The sequence below is a fragment of the Podarcis muralis genome, chromosome 6 (genome assembly GCF_964188315.1).
Source record: "Podarcis muralis chromosome 6, rPodMur119.hap1.1, whole genome shotgun sequence".
NCBI lineage: Eukaryota > Metazoa > Chordata > Lepidosauria > Squamata > Lacertidae > Podarcis > Podarcis muralis.
Window position 1 is genome coordinate 72,862,843 of NC_135660.1, and position 18,409 is coordinate 72,881,251.

At 42.5% G+C, this 18,409-nt stretch overlaps 1 protein-coding gene across 5 annotated transcripts in view; it reads left to right on the forward strand.

The window, feature by feature from the left end:
• Positions 1–18,409, forward strand: part of JMJD1C (jumonji domain containing 1C) — a 118,443-nt gene that overhangs the window by 56,189 nt on the left and 43,845 nt on the right. For 3 of the 5 annotated variants that reach the window (XM_028729380.2, XM_028729376.2, XM_028729375.2), the window contains exon 3: positions 8,264–8,377. Coding sequence is in view for 2 of the 5 variants with exons in the window: in XM_028729376.2 (XP_028585209.2) it covers positions 8,264–8,377 (114 nt within the window). In the remaining 3 variants the exon portion in view is untranslated. Of the gene's footprint in view, positions 1–1,655; positions 1,845–8,263; positions 8,378–18,409 lie in introns of those variants that run through there. The other 2 variants (XM_077930545.1, XM_077930544.1) reach the window with 2 other exon arrangements.

An 18,409-nucleotide genomic window follows, 5' to 3' on the forward strand; every position in this document is an offset into this window, starting at 1 on the left:
CATATATTTTTGACTACATCTCCCATCTATCCAGCGTGGCCAGTGATCAGGGATGGTGGAAGTTGGAACCCAACAACATCTGAAGGGCATTAGCTTGGGAAAGGCTAAAATAATGCTTTGTCAGTATTTTTCTGCTCCCATTGTGAAGGCTAATGGTAGACATATACCATTATATCCACTTGTATTTAGTTTGGTAAGCTCAACAGAAGCGCCCCACTAATATCTTCTGACTTGGAATTACTTGCATATACATTTGCTATGTACAGAGCAATGCTTCTTTCAGTTTTTACTTTCTTTCTTTCTTTTGAGTAGACTGTATTTTCCCAGATGTGTTCTGTTTCTTACCATGTCTTATTCCATAATTCCATGTGCCAGGATAGCCAATGAACCCTGTTTATTTCATATGGTATTTTAAATGTATGTATACCAATAGAAGTGTAATATGCTGTGGTCTAATAATAGTCATGTGCAGCTGCATACTGCTCAAAATGTATGTCTACACCCATAGTTATAAAAGGGAGACTTTTAATATTCCAGTATCCGTAAACGGGGTTTATGAAGGTTTGGTAGATAAAATTCTCACCATCACATGAATCCCAAAATTTAGCAACATCCATATGCCCCTTAGATCACATGTTTTTTGGAGCCATGAGGCATCACAGCATATTACTTGCCTTGACAATCAGTTTTGGCCAGCTACAGGGCTTACACTCTACCTTTTTATTTTAAAGACTTAGAGCATTGTACTTTCCTTTAAGAATTAAGTTAAAAAAAAATAAATCCTTCCCCCAGTGCAGCAATATTTTCCCTTTGTTTTAATGTATTTCAGAATGTGTTGAATTTAAAATTGGTTTTATAATTTAAGACGTGGCCCCAGCACACAAACATACAGTGGAATAATTGACTTTGTCATCCTTGGCTCCCTGGTATCTGCTAGTTCCTCCAAAGCTACATTAATATAAACAAACCAATGCCAAGTTGTAGGTAGAACAGCTGCATAGAACTCCAGTCCCAATGTTTGTCAAAATTGCATCCTGCTTTTCCTCCAAGGAGCTCAAAGCACCAGTTGGCTGTTGTTGGCATCCGTCTGTCTTGAGAGACAATGGTGTGCACCTCTGGGAGTGAAGTCAAACTGCTGCTGTAATGCAGCTTAAAATGGAGTTTGGTTGTCCCCAAATTACACTACTCTTTATAATGAGACACGAAGAGTTGAGCAGATAACAACACAATTTAGAGACTTGCACTCTAGTAATAGTTCAAAACTATGTTGCTAGATTATTTGGGCTATAGAACTTCCCCTGTGCGGGGAGGAATCCCTATATATGCATCATTTCTTGCTGGGCCTGCGATCCTACATGAACAAGTTTCACTTAATCTGAGTAAACGTACGTTGAATAGTCTGTAAGTAATTCAGGAAAGTGGAAACCCGATACCTGCATTTTCTGTACAGGGATATTAAACTTGAGCTGCCAGTCTCTCCTTTAGTCTGGCTTTGTCTGTAGTTAAAATTATGACCCATGCTCCCTGGCCAGCCCAGCCAAATGAGTAATCAGTAATGTGACTCGTGCTGGAAGTGACTCCATCACCACCTGTGACGGGGGATTAGTTACAGTTCACAGAGCACCGCCTCTTCCCTTCTTTCAACATGTCGTAAGCAGAGGGATAGCTTCTCCTTTCCGTGTCTGCTCGGCTGTAAGGCAGTGTATGTGCAGGCGAAAAAGTATTGTTCCAGACATTTTCTCTCCTATGGACTGCTAGCTGACGGTTCTTTTGTATCTTTGAAGACTGCTTTGTTATGTAAGCGACCTTGGCAGAAATTATCATGACCCAGATCTGGGAACGCAGTAAGTGCTTCAGTTGCAGGATTTCTTAGTCGTTAACACACACATTGCTGATGACAAAGAGAGCTGTAATCTGCTCAGCCAAGCCTAGGTTCTTGGGGTGGGGGAGGTGGAGAGAGACTCTAATTTGTGTAATTGTAAGGTTAGATTTTGTTCCCTGTACATATATTTGTGTTGAATTCTATATTGCGACGAGCACTAGAAATCGCTTGCTTACTGGCTGGCATGTCTTGTGAAAATTTTAAATATTAATGAAAGGTACTTTGAAGTAAAATAAGGTTAGCGTTGTAGCTCTCCATATATTATGAATGATTTCTAAATCTTGCCTTATATTAATAAAAGCTACTTAAAAGTTCTGTCAACAGTGTATGCCTTTGGATATTTAAAGAAGAATATAGCAAAAATGTGTCAAACCTCATTCCCTGTTTCCTCATCTTTTAAAAACTTGTAATTATTTTGTTTCCAGTGGTTTCAACATTTGATAGGATACAAATCTAGGATCTAAACCTTGTTTGCTAGCTTTCTCAAGTGCCTAAACTATTCTTAATTTGAATTCTAGCAAGTTTGAATAAGAAATGTATAAAAAAAAATCTGTAGTAAATATTTACTTGAATTACAAAACATCACAAAATAATTAAGAACAGTTCTAAGATTATTTCTGAAAGGACTGGTAGACGACGCAGAATGATACAACGCCTCCTGCAATTAAGTAAATATATTTCCTGCTGCAGACAGGAAATCGAAATGTGTGTGTGTGTGTGTGTGTGTGTGTGTGTGTGTGTGTCAGGAGTTGGGAGTGGAGAGATTGAGCAGCTGAATTCTGTGTTAGGAACTCTTGCTTTTTTAAAGTCTTTCAGAGAAGGATCGGCTGGTCTGTTTTTTCTCATATGAATGGAATTTAGTTCTGCATGGAGACCCAAACAAGACTGTTGTTCTGAGTGTTAGTATAAAAAGGAGGTTGTAATAGTAATATAGATATCTTCATCCTACTAGCAGAAATTTCCTTTTTCTCGCTTCCCCTTTATTATTACTTTTGCAAAGATAGTTGGTTCTAAATTGTCCCTTGTTTTTAACATGGCATTTTGCAGTAGGGCTAAAAATAGTCTGTAGCCCAATCTGGTTCACAGTATCTTTGACAACAGCTTCCTAAGGCAATGAAAGTAACTTGTAGAATGATAGATGTGTGTTTTTATTAATATCATTTTATTGATTTAAAGAATCCAGAGACAGAAGAAGCAAAAATATAAATTTATGGTAGACCTGTATAGGTCATTATTTACTTGGGTTCACAGAGGTCTGTTTCTTTTAATGCAGCATGCATCATAGGTGAAAAATGAGCATATGGGGTGCCACTTAAAACATGTGGCCTATTCCGATCCTGAATTGGAAAAGGAGGTACTGTATAGCTACTACATAAAATCCATGCTAACAGTATGCCATAACCTTTACATATAAAGTGATATTTGTGTTTTGATTTATTTCTGTTTTTATAGTTAAGCCAGTTCATAAACAACCATGGTTTCTCCACGTATACATTGAATGTATGAAAATGCACCCTAAAAACTAAGGCAATGAGGAGCAAGCTTGGGCATGATTGTTTTGGTAATTACACCTAAACATCCCATAAATTTAATTTCTACTTTAGCCAGCACTACTAGTTGCTTAACATTACTCTCAGAACCCTTTGACCTTTGCAAGGAAAGGAGGGTGAGGGAGGTCACGTCTTCTAAAGAATGTGTTTTTCACATTAGTAAATGACTTAAATCTCATGGGAAAGGCAAACCACCTGATTAGCTTGAGTAATATTCTCATATTATTAAAATGAACTGTCTGAGTTTCCTGTCAGTTTTATACCTTGTACACCTCCCATTTCTAAAAAATGCTACCTACAGATCTAATGGTTAAATATTATTAGATACTTGTTGCAGCTCACCTGGAATGTTTTAGAAGCTAGAAGCAAATAATGAGGCTTTAAACATTTTTAAAATAATGAATTTTAAAACCATTGATGCTTACACATGGATAAATAAGCATCCCCTTCCTTAATTGGCTGGCTCTGGGGGAGGTCAGAATAGAATACAGGTACCACACACATCTTCTGCTTGCTTTACTCATACGACGCGGGTGGCGCTGTGGGTAAAACCTCAGCGCCTAGGACTTGCCGATCGCATGGTCAGCGGTTCGAATCCCCGCGGCGGGGTGCGCTCCCGTTGCTCGGTCCCAGCGCCTGCCAACCTAGCAGTTCGAAAGCACCCCCAGGTGCAAGTAGATAAATAGGGACCGCTTAATAGCGGGAAGGTAAACGGCGTTTCCGTGTGCGGCTCTGGCTCGCCAGAGTAGCTTCGTCACGCTGGCCACGTGACCCGGAAGTGTCTTCGGACAGCGCTGGCTCCCGGCCTCTAGAGTGAGATGAGCGCACAACCCTAGAGTCTGTCAAGACTGGCCTGTACGGGCAGGGGTACCTTTACCTTAACACACATCTTCCGCTTACTTTACTCATACGACCACAGCTTTGCACGGTGGGGAAGGAAAATAAATAAATAAATGGAGAGAGGAGGAAACCCACCCTCCATTTATTTACCCCACCCATGCACAGCTGTGATTGTGGGCCTTCATGGCTTTGGGTAGACACCAGGAGGCAGCATGTCAAGAGTCCTCACATCACGTTTCCAAAGCCAGGTAAGCAGCCCCGGGGGGGGGGGGGGGGGCTGAATGTGTTTTTGGACCCCTGGGACCAAACACTCGCTTAAGATGAGAGTTACCTGTGTTGAAAAACAGTGCAGCTCTGTGAGGATCATGAAATATCAGTTTTTAATGAGGGATATCTTACACAAGTTCTAGAGACAGGAGTAACTGATGTGAAAAGGGAATGGAGGAACCTTGGAGGCTATGAGACAGTAGGACATGGAATCAATAGGAAAGGGAGACCAGAGTGGATGAGCAGATGGTACTTTAGGTGGCTTGAATTTTGCCTACTAATTTAGTTACTAGCAGGTCTTTAGGTTTTTTTTTAATTGGCACACAAAGTTTCCATTAATAAGAAGCTTTAAGAAGATTGCCAAGTTATTCCAGGCAGTAGTATATATATGAATTAAACAACTACACCATATAAGGCAAATACCTTTGAAATGACGTCAGCCTTGGGAAACAGAGTTTGGTACTTAAGTACGATAAAATAGTAGTAATGCAGATTTTATCAAGTGCAGCACACTAACCAAAATATTATTTATTAATCTGTATGTTGATATTGTTTCCAGTGACAATTAGCTTTAACTGCCCACAAACCTAAAAGTTGTCTATTTCCCCATTTATCCAAGGAAAATTATGAAGTTTTGAAGTATGTAATTGAAAGGCCTTCAAAACCTTTTTGTTTTTAACACAGCAAATGTGCTAGAATTAAAGAAAACAATGATTAATTTCCTGTTATCTTTTTTGCCTTTCGTATCTGGACACCAGCTCAATTGAGCAATTAAAGAAAAAGTTGGAAGCAAACTGCTATTTAATACTGTTTGGAAGGGGTGTCCTTGTAATAGTGTTGCCTCAAGGACTTCTGGTTGGAAATGTTTGTTTTTTCCTGCTTTTTTTAAATCAGGCTGAGCCAGTCTACCTTTTATAGGGCCATCTACTGAGAACAGAATGCCTTCCCAAGAGCAGTGTAAGGAGTTTATTTGGCCCACAGCCTGCAGATTTTGTGTCCTTGTGGGGGTTTCCATGGTAACATTTCAAAATTGTTACTGTTGTTTATCTTTGCATCCATTCTGTGTCTGGAAGCTGGATGTGAATTATTGTGGTGTATGAGGTGGGGAAAACAGCTGAGCACAAGGAACATTTTTAACTACTAGACTCATTTCTGACTATTAAGTTAGCAAACAGGAGTTCTGCTCTACCTTCTTAAATTGAATTTGTTTGCTTGTTTGTTTGTTTGTTTGTTTAAACAAGTGTTTTAAACTGCTTGTGGAATTCTAAAATAGGTATACCTAGCCAGCTAAAGAATTGATACAAATGCCTATGACCCTCCTTTAATGTTAAAAAAATTATATCTTAGTTGACATCTGCCAGGATTATGCTAACGCTATTCAGATTAGCAACTATGAAATTACTGTTCTATGGGAAAACACATTCATGTTGATAAAATGTATATGTAACATGATGGCATGTACATAAAGCATTCCAACATATGTTACTTGCGTCTTCTGTGATGCATGTGCACATTTTATTTATAGATTCAGGTAGGTAGCCATTTTGGTCTGACATGGTTGAAATATATAAAAAAATCAAAAAATCTGAAGAAGTGTTCATGCACACGAAAGCTTATAACAAGAACAAACTTAGTCTCTAAGGTGCTACTGGCAATTTTTAATATATTTTTATATATTTTTTTAATTTTATAAATTTTTATACTGTCCTTCATCTGGACATCACAGGGCAATTCACAGCATCAAAATACAAAATGAAAACACAAAACACATAATAAAACAAAAGCAAATGCACAAAAGGCTAAGTTAATTGGGAGCTCCTCCTAGTTGCTTGAAAAGTATTTTTCCAACTCCTTGGCCTACAAGAAATACTTGTACTTTTCAGGATATGTGGAGCCTGGTGTTATCTTACTGTATGCTCACGTTATCTTCTCATCACTCAAACCAATTTGTGCTTGGGGCCATTTGTTGTCATGTAGTGATACGAAGCCTAATTGTGACATAGTATTGTACTCCATGAGTGGTGTATATGGCTAAAGGATGCCAGAGTTCATGGAAAGCTATTGTTCATATACATAGTCAGGGCAAGTGATTCTACATAAGCTTACTCTGGTGGCCCAGTGACATGAGAAGCCTAGAAAATAAACTGATGGAACAAAAAGGTTCCCTGAGTCTATCTTAGTTTGTCTCTTAACTAATGACAGATCTTCCATCTCTCTTCTGTTCCTCAAAATCAAGAAGTGTTTTCTTTCTGGAACAGAAATGCTGTTACATTAGCAAAGAAATAATAAATGATAACTGAAATGGGCAGCATTGAAGGCCATAGTATAAACCTAATACATGCTAGTTGTATATTCTAGTTGAATGTAATAAACATACCAGTAATTTGCCTGTCATTATCTGTCATGATCTCTGATCCCCATGTTCTAGTCCATTTGTAAGTTCTTCTTCCTTTGTTGCAACCCTATTGTGTAGTTGAACACCACATCTAAATATTACTGGGTATCTTTCACAGTTTTTTTAAAAAACAACATTTGGGAGCTGATGGGCTGTTCGTGTTCACAGCCATATCTAGCCTGTACTATTTGAAACCAAGGGAGGAAACCTAGGCAGCAATGGCATTTTCATTCTCCCCCTCAGGCAGGAAAAACACAACAGAAAACAAGAAAGACCTTCTTTTGTTCCTTCTGTTTGCTTACCATCTTGTATCTGCGTCTGTATCTCCCTGTCGCTTGGTGAAATGGTACAGCTTGTAAAACTGAGCTCCAGGGAACCAGTCCAAACCACCAAGTTTTATATTCCACTCAGCAAAGGTGGCTTTACCTCTATAACCAAACTCTCTTCATCGGTATGCTCCTTCCTAGGAAACCCCCTTGAGAGGCACTGTTCATGTTTTCTATAGAAACCTGGCGCGTGCGCACGTCCCCCCAACAGTGTGCGAAATCAAAATAAGGATGGAGCCATTGAGATTCTGAGTGAATTGCAGAGGGCTGATGTGGTGCCCATGCTCTACATTTCTCATCATCGTAGCTAAGGAAACTCCTTATATTGGGTTCCTTTATCATTTCACAAACTTTGGCCCAAAAGATTCCACAATGGTCAGTCTTGTTTCCTGTTTTGTAATTTAGAAGTTGCCACCTTCCTGCTCAGACTGCCCTAAAGTTGTTATTCAGTCTGTCCCATCTGTTGTGGGCAGATGAAGGAATTTTATGGTGGGTGAAGCCTATTTTTGTCACCTCTACAGCCTCTTGTGCATGTGTTCTCTTTTTATAGGCTTCTTTTCGCTGTTTGTATGTGCTGAAAACACAGAAACTATCAAATCTAGCAATTTGTTGATGACACAGTACATTGTGGCAGAGTGAGCATGGTGATAGACTGCCAGAAGCACATATTGGAGAGAGGAAAAGAGATTATATGGTGGAAAATGCACAGATATGGGGAACAGAACCTTGTCTTCAACCGTTTTCTATTAGCAATTCCATTCTGTGATGCTAGTCTGCCCTGTTTTTGGAATGAGATTGAAAATCTTTCCAAAAAAATAATGCATGAAGTATATTACTGTTTAAAAGGGGGGCATGTAATTATTGATCTAAATAATTATTCAGATACTGTTATATATCCAAGTAGCTGATAAGTTTATTTTTATAGTTATTGAACAAAATTTAAAAATAGAATGCTTTGATCTTTAGAAAGCATAATGTTTAAATGCTTCTATTTTGTCCACAGACGTTCAAACCATTGGTTGGGAAAAGTTTGTACAATTCTATCACTGCAGTTGAATTTCTTGTGGACAAACAGCTGGATTTTGTAGCGGAAGATAGTGCCTTTCAGCCCTATCAGGTAAGGAAAACAGTTGTTACTAAAACTAACATATCTGGCTAAATTGAATTGCATATAGTTGTTCTTCTAATTTGATGTTGAGCAGCTATCTGTGATACTTCTGCTCTCTGAATGGTCTTCTCTTAGGACCTGGTGGCACATCTGGGAAAGATTTTAATGATATACTGGAAAAAACAGCAGTTTAGTATTAGGAATAATTCATTATCCTAAAGCTATTCTCTGGTCGCAGTGTTAGCTTTATAACAGGGATGTCCAAGAGGTCAATTGCAATCTAGTGTCTATGGCTGGGTCCCTTTCCTTAGTGTTGGTAAAATAGAATCTGGTCCCTCCCCCTCGCCCCACCCTCCATTGTTGCACAATCTGCAGAATGGAAGACTGAGTTTACTCAGTGAGGCTGTTTGTTTCCCCAGCAATCCGTTGCAATCCGTTGCTGAGTGGCTTTTCCCCTCTGCTCTGTCCCTAGGGCTTAGGTTGAATTCTCAAAAATCGGGGCTTTCCTCCTCCCTAAAAAAAAAGCTCAACAACTTTGACCTGAAAGGGGGTAGATCACTGCCAGATTTTAATTCTGTGAGTAGATTGCAGTCTCTTGGGAGTTGGCCACCCCTGCTTTATAAAATACATTTGACATTATTCTTGGTCATTCGTTGATTCAAATTAAACTTACAGTATTTCTCTGTGTGTTGATCACCATGGTGTCAGTTGATTGAGGCTGCAGTCTCAAAACTATTTTGGAATTGTCCCATTTAAGGACAGCAGGATGGTTGATTTGTGATTCTTTTGCTTCTGCAGTAGTAGTATATTTTTCACTAATTGGTTCAGATATGTGTCTACTTGAAAGCAAAAGCAGAGGAATTGTGACATGAACCTGCTTCAAGAAAGCCTATCGCTTTAAGAATTCAAAATATTTGGCTATCGTAACTAGAAGCCATGTGTGGGAAAGTGCTTTTCAGCTCTTCTTAAATAAGGTTGCACTCTCTCGAAAGAGCAGACAGTTTGAAAATTTTATTGGACTCTGCTAACCAAAAGGGAAGCTCAGATGATGGCTGTCTCCAGGAGTGTGTTTTATCAACATCAGCTGGTGTGCCAACTGTGGCTCTATCTGGTGAGCTTTGTGCTAGCCACAGTAATTCCATACTTGACTACTGTAACACACTCTTTCTGGGGATGCCTTTTATTGCTTTTCAGCTAGTTAAAAATGCAGCTACTCAAGTCTTTAAGGGAGCAAGGCAGGCAAATTCCGACTAAGCATCAGGAATAACTTTCTGACCATAAGAGCTGTTTGGCAGTGGAACAGAGACTCCCACGAGGGATGGTGGACTCTCCTTTCTTGGAAGTTTTTAAGCAGAGGTTGGGTGGCCATCTGCCATTGCCATTGTGGGGGGTTGGACTAGATGACCCTCGGGATACTTTCCAACTCTGCAGTTCTGTGATTCTATGGTTACTAGTGTGTTTCTGAGCCTAATTTAAAGTGCTGGTTCTAATTTTTAAAGCCTTGAATAGTTTGTGTCAGCATTATTTGAAGGACCACCTACACCAATATTAACCTGCCTTTATATTAAGATCAGTGTGGGAGGCCCTCCTCATTTGCCCACCACCACTATAAGTGAAATTAGTAAGAATGAAGGGCAGGAACTTTTCTTTGGCTGGCCCCACTACTCTGAAATTTGTGGCCACAAGCTGCCCCACACTGGTCCTTCACAATGGCTTTAAATACCTGTTTGTTTCAAGTGATATATGCTTGCACAACTTTTTTGTTAGTTATGGTTCTGCTTTTAGCTGATGGCTTTGCTGAAATTGTGTCTTATATTCTGGACTGCATGTGTTACTGTTGTTAGCATTCCTAGCTTGTTGGTGTGGGTGTTTAGTAGATTAGGTGCTCCTGTTGAATCCTTGGCAGGTTTGTGGAATATGCAAAAAGCCCATAACATTGACATGATCACCCTCTCCCACTTTATAGTGCCTATTTGGCTTCTTGGTATACCAAGAGAATTTAAGGAAAGTGTGTCCCTGTTAATTCTGCTTGATTTCTCGAGTGGCTTTTACCATCAACCATGGTAACTTTTTGGAATGGCTGTTTGAGCTTGGGGGGGGGGGGTTTGGCCCTGTGTTGTAATGGTTCTGATCCAATTTGGGTGGTCGTTTTCAGAGAATGGCACTTAGGGAGTATTGCATGAAACCTTCAGTGTGGGGTTCTTCAATTTTATCCCCTATTCTGTTTAATATCAGCATGAAACAGGAGCGGGGGGTCATACAGAATTTCGGAGCAAGTTGTCAGCAATATGCTCATGACATACAGTACTTTGTCTCCTTTATATCTGCAGATGTGGCAGTACTGAAATGATGTCTTGCCACAATAATAGACTGGGTTTTTTATATCTGTATTTTGCATTCTCATTTTGCATTTATATTCTGTGAGCCACCCTGTCTGTGATTTTCAGATGAGGGACAGTACAGTGGTACCTCGGGTTACATATGCTTCAGTTTACATACGCTTCAGGTTACATATTCCGCTAACCCAGAAATAGTATATCGGGTTAAGAACTTTGCTTCAGGATGAGAACAGAAATCGCGCAGCGGTGGCACAGCAGCAGCGGGAGGCCCCATTAGCTAAAGTGGTGCTTCAGGTTAAGAACAGTTTCAGGTTAAGAACGAACCTCCGGAACGAATTAAGTACGTAACCAGAGGTACCACTGTATACAGATTTAATAAACAAACTGTCATTTGAGGCTCAAGTGGTCTCAATGGTGCAGAGTCCCTTCCATGAGCTTTAGTTGGTGGCCCAGCTGCACCCTCTCTGGAGAGGGACAGCCTAAACCAATGGTGTCCAAACTTTTTTCAAGGAGGGCCAAATTTGATGAAGTGAAGGGCCGTGAGGACCAAAGTTGTTAACCTTTTTTAGGGTTGAAGTTGTGAAGCTTTTTTTAGGATTTTACCCCAGGAAATAAACTGCCACAGGGGCCAGATTAAACAGACTGGCGGATTAAGCAGGCCCCTGAAACGGTCTTTGGACATGCCTGACCTAAACTCTGCTATCTACGCTCTGGTAACCTCTAAGATAGATTACTGCAACATGTTCTATGCAGGGCTGCCTTTGAAGATGGTTCAGAAACTACAGCTGGTGCAGAATTTGATTGCCAGATTGCTGACCAGTGTGAGAAATGTAAAACCAGAACATATAAAATTCTGGCAGAACCGTGCTGGCTACCAATTAGTTTCTGGGCTCAACTGAAAGTGCTATTTTTGACCTACAAAGCCTTGTGCATTTTTGTATTCCTCTACCTCAAGGACCACCTCTCTCTATTTGAACAAACCTTGGGATCCTTCTCAGAGGTGATTTCCTGCATATGTCATGCGCTCCCCAGGCATTGCCTGACTCCCATCACTAGCTATTTTTAGGTGCCAGGCAAAAACACTTATTTTCAGCCAGGCTTTTGGCCTTTAATAGAGCGTTTAGACATTGTGTGGCCTCTTTTAGTGGGTAAGGTATGTTAGCCTGCTTTTTCATGTCCTTGTTGGCATCCATTTGTCTTGCGAGACAATGCCGTGCGCCTTCAGGGGTGAAGTCAAACCGCTGCATTAGTAGCACCAAAGTGACCTCTCCGGGGCGCAAGCCTGAGCAGTGGGCAGTATGGAGGTTCTGCATTGCCAAGATTAAACAAAAAGCCACTCTCAACCTCACTGATGAGCAATACATCTGGCACCAACCTGGTTACAGGAGTTGCCAAAAGGAGGTGTACAAGGTGCCAACCAACCATCTTAGGGACTCCGCTCCAGGTTTGTGTAGGGTTTACTGCTAAGCCCTTTCTTTTCCTGAAGATATTTTTAGCGTTATATTGATTTTAATTTTGTATTATACTGTAAGTCACTTTGAGATTGTACAGTGGTACCCCGCAAGACGAATGCCTCGCAAGACGGAAAACCCGCAAGACGAAAGGGTTTTCTGTTTTGGAGGCGCTTCGCAAGACGAATTTCCCTATGGGCTTGCATCGCAAGACGAAAGCCCATAGGGAAATGCTGGCGGTCGGGAGCAAAGACTTTCGCCCACACCCGGCCTTCAGAAGAGGACCTCTTCTGAAGGCCGGCGGGGGGCAAAAGTCTTTGCTCCCCCCCGCCTGCCTTCCCCCTGCCTGCCGGGGGCGATCTTAAAATGCTGGCGGGCGGGAGCGAAGCGTTCGCTGCCGACCCCCAGCATTTTAAAATCTCCAAGGGACAGCAGAGAAGTCTCTGTCCCGGGGAGATTTTAAAATGCTGGGGGTCGGCAGCGAAGCGTTAGCTGCCGACCCCCAGCATTTTAAAATCTCCCCCTGTCCCGGGAAGGTTTTAAAATGCTGAGGGTCGGGAGCGAAGCGCTGCCGACCCCCAGCATTTTAAAATCTCCCCGTGTCCCGGGAAGGTTTTAAAATGCTGGGGGTCGGGAGCGAAGCGCTGCCGACCCCCAGCATTTTAAAATCTCCCCGTGTCCCGGGGAGGTTTTAAAATGCTGGGGGTCGGGAGCGAAGCGCTGCCGACCCCCAGCATTTTAAAATCTCCCCGTGTCCCGGGAAGGTTTTAAAATGCTGAGGGTCGGGAGCGAAGCGCTGCCGACCCCCAGCATTTTAAAATCTCCCCGTGTCCCGGGGAGGTTTTAAAATGCTGGGGGTCGGGAGCGAAGCGCTGCCGACCCCCAGCATTTTAAAATCTCCCCGTGTCCCGGGGAGGTTTTAAAATGCTGGGGGTCGGGAGCGAAGCGCTGCCGACCCCCAGCATTTTAAAATCTCCCCGTGTCCCGGGGAGGTTTTAAAATGCTGGGGGTCGGGAGCGAAGCGCTGCCGACCCCCAGCATTTTAAAATCTCCCCGTGTCCCGGGGAGGTTTTAAAATGCTGGGGGTCGGGAGCGAAGCGCTGCCGACCCCCTGCATTTTAAAATCTCCCCGGGACACGGGGAGATTTTAAAATGCTGGGGGTCGGGAGCGAAGCGCTGCCGACCCCCAGCATTTTAAAATCTCCCCGTGTCCCGGGGAGGTTTTAAAATGCTGGGGGTCGGGAGCGAAGCGCTGCCGACCCCCAGCATTTTAAAATCTCCCCGTGTCCCGGGGAGGTTTTAAAATGCTGAGGGTCGGGAGCGAAGCGCTGCCGACCCCCAGCATTTTAAAATCTCCCCGTGTCCCGGGGAGGTTTTAAAATGCTGGGGGTCGGGAGCGAAGCGCTGCCGACCCCCAGCATTTTAAAATCTCCCCGTGTCCCGGGGAGGTTTTAAAATGCTGGGGGTCGGCAGCGCTTCGCTCCCGACCCTCAGCATTTTAAAACCTCCCCGGGACACGGGGAGATTTTAAAATGCTGGGGGTCGGCAGCGCTTCGCTCCCGACCCCCAGCATTTTAAAACCTCCCCGGGACACGGGGAGATTTTAAAATGCTGGGGGTCGGCAGCGCTTCGCTCCCGACCCCCAGCATTTTAAAACCTCCCCGGGACACGGGGAGATTTTAAAATGCTGGGGGTCGGCAGCGCTTCGCTCCCGACCCCCAGCATTTTAAAACGCTGTTCCGAAGGGGGGGGTGGGGACACCTGCCCCAGCCGCCCCACTTCGGAAAGCTGTTCCGAAGCGGGGAGGGGGGGCGGGGACATCTGCCCCAGCCGCCCCACTTCGGAAAGCTGTTCCGAAGCGGGGAGGGGGGGCGGGGACATCTGCCCCAGCCGCCCCACTTCGGAAAGCTGTTCCGAAGAGGGGAGGGGGGGCGGGGACATCTGCCCCAGCCGCCCCACTTCGGAAAGCTGTTCCGAAGCGGGGAGGGGGGGCGGGGACATCTGCCCCAGCCGCCCCACTTCGGAAAGCTGTTCCGAAGCGGGGAGGGGGGGCGGGGACATCTGCCCCAGCCGCCCCACTTCGGAAAGCTGTTCCGAAGCGGGGAGGGGGGGCGGGGACATCTGCCCCAGCCGCCCCACTTCGGAAAGCTGTTCCGAAGCGGGGAGGGGGGGCGGGGACATCTGCCCCAGCCGCCCCACTTCGGAAAGCTGTTCCGAAGTGGGGAGGGGGGGCGGGGACATCTGCCCCAGCCGCCCCACTTCGGAAAGCTGTTCCCAAGCGGGGCGGGGGCGGGAACACCTTCTGAAGGCGGGCGGGGGGCGAAAGTCTTTGTCCCCCCTGCCTGCCTTCCCAGGGGCTTTTAAATCGCCTCGGACAGCGGAGAAGTCCTCCGCTGTCCCGGGTTTTTTTAAAATGCTGGGGGTGGGAAGAAAAGCCCTTGTCCCCCCCCCCCCCCCAGCCTTCAGAAGAGGTCCGGGGACAGACTGTCCCCGGACCTGGTCTGAAGGCGGTTTCCCTAGGAACGCATTAATTGATTTTCAATGCATTCCTATGGGAAACCGTGCATCGCAAGACGAAAAAACCGCAAGACGAAGAGACTTGCGGAACGAATTAATTTCGTCTTGCGAGGCACCACTGTATTAGCTTTTTTAAAAGCAACTAACAAGTCCAATTAAATAATAAAATATTGTAGTGTATTTTTATTCTATTATTGTTGAAGCTGTAATTTAAGTCGCTACTATGTAAGCTGCCATAAGAGAATTTTTCTCAGAAAGGGGACCTATATATATGTTTAAATAAATAAAAATAAATCATGTGAAGCATCTCATGACACATATTAAACAATCCTCTTTTAAATCCACGTGATTCTCTCACTGGGAAAGATTAACCATCTTTCCCCTTGTCAGAGTGATTCCTGGCTTTAATCAACTTTCTTGGTGTTTACTTGCCTACATACAGTATACACCAAGCCCCAGGCAGCCCTCCATTCTGCTGGTTTACTTCATCTGTTGTCACTTATCACCCTCCTAAAACATGGATTGTTTTCCCTGCATTCTTTGTTATTCTCCTACTATCCTTAGACTCCCTGAGCACAAACTGTGTGACCCTGGGTTACCACAAAAATGCTTTTGCTATGTTAAATTGCTCAACATAGATTTAGGTAGACCATTAAACTGTTGCATCTTCTTTCACTGGAAACACTCCTGTTCTTTTCTTCTCTCTCTCCCCCTCTCCCCCCCCCCCTTTCTAGTCTTCTTTAATAAAACTTAAGTAATTTGACACTTGGGTTTGATTTGATTCCTATATCATACAGGAACTAGAATCTCTCTATGCAGCCTTGACTGTTTGGTTTATGGTCCAGGTTTTAAGTCAATGGGAGACAAGGAGAGGGAAGCAGGTTGATGCTGGCTGCTTGGTTGGTGGTCACTGTATTCCAAGTTACATTGTAAGTGATGGCTGTTGTAATGAGACCAAAAACATGCTCCTGGCCATCTGCTCTGCAGGGTCAGTGCCAATCCCTTAATATCACAGGAATCTTAAAGCAAAAGCCCAAACTTATGCCAATGTTTGTTGGGAATGGTAGGAGTTGCTTGCTCTAGGCTCCTTTGGGAAGAGGGGCAGGATGCGAATTGAATTGTTGCTGTTGTTGTATAATTTGAATTAATGTCATTATCAGGTGGTTTGATATAGCATGGCCATAGTCAGGGGTGGGGGTGGGGAGCTGCCTCTCTAAATCAAGTAAATTAATAATAATACCTGACTAACTGATGATTTGCATTGTAGATAAATTGATTCTACCCTCCCAAACATAAAGCCTGCCCCCCCAAATAAATCATGCCTATGCCCATGGTATAATAATAATAATAATAATAATAATAATAATAATAGGGATATAAATTAAATTATTATTATTATTAAATTGATAATAAGCTGCCCAAAACAGTTCTATAAAAGTTCTTGGAACTGCGAGTTGCAGGTTATTTGAAGATGATACATAGTTTCTGTGAGTGTTGTATCATTTCTATTCAAAAATACTTTCTTCAAATTTTGTATTGGACACTTCTTTACTTAAATAGTAGTTTTTACAAACTTCATATAGTTGGTATTTTAATCTAGGTTGTTAATTTTAGAGAACACATTTCTTCAACACCTTAGGACCCATTCACGTACAGCTTAATGGAGCATGTGGCTGGACAGCCAGGTTACTTCGTATACAATTCTAGATTTTTTTCATTATGCTACTTTAAAACCTCATTAAAAAAAAAAGACTTTGTGGGGAGAAAATGTCTGGAATTGCTTAGGAAACTCCACAAACACTTTGCCACATGCAGCAACCTCCATATGGCTGTGTTGCATATTTAAACTGGGCTTGAAACTTCGCATGAGGCATGTGCAATTTATGGATGTTTGTCTTTCTAGAAAAAAATAACTTTCTTACAACTTGATTTGTTGAAAAATGTAAGCAAATGTTTCTGGAAAGTCAGAAGTGGATATATGAGAGAATTTGTTGCATTTTACGCAACAGTATGTAAGCATTTTGCTTGGCAGTCATTTTAGCCTGTGTTTGGTTATATCTATATTATGGATAGTTATCAAGGAAGCTCCTAACAAGAAAACCTTTAGAGTTTAGTTTGAGGAAGTAAATCAGCAGTGTGGTGGTGTGTGAGCTATTTCTTGCCATACACATTGCTGGCTTTGTAGGCAGTGGCTCTGTTTGGATGAGATGGGATAAATAGGTTGCCTTTATGCCAGTGAGTGATGGTCATGTGCACATGAGAGTCAGTACCATTGAACTCGAGGACTTTCTTTTGAGTAACAAGAGGAAGGAAAGATTGTGGTACGGATGAGAACACAACCTTGAGAGGGAAAGGGAGTAGGAAAGCAGTAAAGCAATGGGAACAGAGTAAAGAGATTTGATTATCACTGTCCTTTTAACACCTCTGTTTTTATTCAGTTATTTTGATATGTATGCTGCTTCTATGAACTTGCTGTTTTTAGCTTTCTGTTTTGTATATTGCCGTGTGTTCAATATTTAATTGTAAGCTGCCCCAATAATGTGCTTGATAGGAAGAGTATAATTCATAATAAGCGAGGCAATCAGGAGTTAAAACAGAACAACAACCCACAGAAGCAATAGTTGGATGGCCGCTTCTAGATAGCAGCCGAGGGAGAAGAGAGAAAGGCCACTAGACTCTAAGCAGAGCTGTTGGCCAGCTTCCCATTTTCTGCTGCAGCCATACTATTGCTTCCTTGCATTTTGATATTCACATTGACCTGTCCCTAACTGTGAACTTACTGGACTATTTTTCTTTTGTGTAGTGTATTCCTCAGGAGTCTCTTCCAGCAGGAATGTGAGAAAAAGAAAAATTGGGCTTAAATTGGATTTTGTGTGAGGGTTGTTTTTTGGATTCATGTCCCCCCACCCCTTCACATCTGCTACAATCTTTGCTGACGTATTCTGTGAAGCTGATCTGCTTTCCTTAACATTTACTGAGGTAATACAGAAAAAAAAAAAAGCCTATTGAAAGCAATTTCAAAAATTCTTCCTTTTGGTTGGAGAGGGGAGTGTTCTGCTGGTGAAACTACTGTTTTAAGTAAGTTTGCACTACACAAACTAGAGAAACCTGTGCGTGCATGCTGGTAGCAATGTCACCACCCAGATTCATTGCCCCTGTGACCTGCATATATTCTGTTTCTGGAGGTCATGAGGCAAAGAGAGCTATGCAGGACACTCAAATTCCTACATATCATATTCACCTCTCCCCTAGAACTGTCCACTTGTTTTCAGGCTGATCTCTGTACTGTCAGGTCTAGAAATTTAGTTTTGTACAAATACTATATCCTGAGTTTTTGTTTTACATTTGGAGTTTAAGGTAGTGTTCATGACAGGATTTTAAATGAAAAAACCTTAACTCATATTTATTGTATGCTTTTTAATGGAATTCTGTTCTTTACCTTTGGGCTAACTAAGAGGAACATAGCATTATGTACAGTCATTGGCATACCTACCGTTTGTTATGCAACATTTGAATGGCTGCAGTCACTACAGACTTTGACAGTTAAGGATTTTATTGTTATGGAACCTATCTCTCCTGTTTAACTGTGCTGCTTTTGCTAGGAATTGTTTTTCTAACTGTGCATAAACCGTTTTACTTGCTTTTAATTGTATGATAATATCGCTATAACTCTTCCTGAGACCTTACAGTGAAGAGGCGGCAAGAAATCTTGTATAAATAAGCAAATAGGCTTG